This window comes from Octodon degus, unplaced genomic scaffold (assembly GCF_000260255.1).
Source record: "Octodon degus isolate 3935 unplaced genomic scaffold, OctDeg1.0 scaffold00136, whole genome shotgun sequence".
Lineage (NCBI taxonomy): Eukaryota > Metazoa > Chordata > Mammalia > Rodentia > Octodontidae > Octodon > Octodon degus.
In genome coordinates this window covers 1745729-1747861 of record NW_004524712.1, presented here as the reverse complement: position 1 = coordinate 1747861, position 2133 = coordinate 1745729, and the positions used below count along the sequence as shown (strand labels likewise).

Genomic DNA, 2133 nt, shown 5'->3' with positions numbered 1-2133 from the left:
TGTGTGTGTGTGGCCAGCTCAGCCCACCAGGGGGCGGGGCTGGCTGGCATGTGGTGCTGGGGGATCGAACCACGGTCCCTGATGCCTTGCCAAGCTTGTTCCAAGTAGGTGCTTTAGACCACTGAGCCATCTCTCCAGCCCCAAAATACATAAATTAAAATAATTTTTTTAAAAAAATCTTCACAACTTTAAGGATACCTATGCCCTTATTTAAATGTAAACTAGTTAACCAAGTCCAGAGGTAAACCAAAGCCCTGTAAGATGTTTCCAGCTCCCTTCCTGGAGGGGATGAGAGGAGAAAGTGAACTTTTACTAGTTTTTCCTGCCATTTCTGACCCCACCAGGTTCCACTTTTATTATCACTAAGCAAAGGCTCTGAGCCCAAACTGTACTTCACTTCGCAAAACTCGAATAGAGAATGAAGAAAAGAGACCCCCTAAGCAGTCCCCTCCAGCATTTTATTTTTTTCCATAACTTCATTGAGAAACAAATAGCAATGAGACAGTTTCAAATCAAATTAGTAGGACAATTTCAATAATTAACTCATTGCATACTGTCTTCCTAGTGGTTATTTTTTATACAAGATGCAGACATGATATCCTATTTACAAACACTATTAGAACAAATTCCTCTATTCACTGAATTAAGAGAATGTAGCCGTATATCCCCTCCAGCATTTTAAAAGTCTTACCTTCATTATCATAAGAGCCAGCCACAGATCGGGAGATATAGCCAGGAACGACAGCAATCATGGCAGCAGCAAGAAGCCCAGCCCCCGCGTCCTGTTGAGAAAAGATGAACAATAAGCAGTTACCACCAATATACCCATTAAAGAAGAGGATCCACTATGCAACTGAGTATTCAGAAGCTAAAGGCAGGGAAATCCTGCTTTCTGTCAACCACCAAGGCTTGCCCCGAAATAGGTAGTGTGACCACAAGTGTTCCAGGCTCATCAGTCCCTTTCCTCTAACAATGATTACAAATCATAGGAACACCACTCACATATTAAAAAGCCACGCAGTGACAAAGGGAGAGAATTACTTAATTAGAAAGCCAATCCAAAGGGCTGGCTAGATAGCTCAGTGGACTAATGCACCTGCTTAAGCAGAGCGCAGTGGCCAGGGTTTGATCCTGGGTGGGCTGAGCCATGCTGGCCCCGGCCCCAGGGCTAGCTGAGATGGCGACTGAGACTGGGCGTGGTGGTGCATGCCTGTAATCCCAGTGCTTGGGAGGCTGAAAACAGGAAAATCACTACCAGTCCCATGTCCATAGTGAGACCCTGTAGACCCTGTACAAAAAAAAAAAAAAAAGAAAGAAAAAGCCAATCCACCTGAAGATGTCAGGAGCTTAGGAAATAAAATGGGAATATCACCAAGCAACCTTTGAGCTCAGGAAAAACGACAAACAAAATAAAATCCACACCCCAAAAGAAAAAAGACCTATGGGGTTGGTAAGAGTTAATCTGGCCAAGGGCAACAAGGAGAAGGATAAAAACTTTTCCGAAGTAAATTCAGGCTTCCCAAGCTCTCCTACTAGTTTATCACCTCAGGTATCTTCCTAATACCAAGCCACTGAATACGAACAGATTCTACGGAAATAGGGTTAGCAAAGCTAAAAGCGGGACAAAAGGAGGAATCAGCATTAGAGTCAATTACAGAAACCAAACAGTTTAAGAATTTTTAAATGTGGGGCTGATAAGATAGCTGAGCGGACTAAAGCACTTGCTTAGGCAAGCTTGGACAAAGCACGGGGACATGGTTCGATCCCGGCTGTGCCAGCCCCCCGGGGCTGGCTGAGCCAGCCAGAGCCCTGGCATGGTGGTGCACGCCTATAATCCCCATGCTGGGGAGGCTGAAAGCAGGAGGATCACCACAAGTCCAAGCTGCATAGTGAGACCCTGCAACAGCCAAATACATTAAAAATAATAATAATAAAATTAGGAGGCCGGGGAGATGGCTCAGTAGAAAAAGTGTTTGCCTGGCAAGCACAAGGGCCTGAGTTCAACTGCTGGTTCCGCCAAAAAACAAAAATTAATAATAATAATAATAGGGCTGGGGAGATGGCTCAGTAGAATAAGTGCTTCCTTGGCAAGCACGAGTATCTGAGTTCAATCCCCAGTTCTGCCCAAAAAAA

At 44.6% G+C, this 2133-nt stretch overlaps 1 protein-coding gene across 1 annotated transcript in view; it reads right to left on the bottom strand.

Moving 5' to 3' along the window:
- The window catches only part of Stt3a (STT3A, catalytic subunit of the oligosaccharyltransferase complex), a 32432-nt gene that overhangs the window by 21534 nt on the left and 8765 nt on the right, over nt 1-2133 (bottom strand). The window contains exon 6 of the mRNA XM_004641387.3: nt 692-782. Coding sequence (XP_004641444.1) covers nt 692-782 — 91 coding nt within the window. The remainder of the gene's footprint in view (nt 1-691; nt 783-2133) is intronic.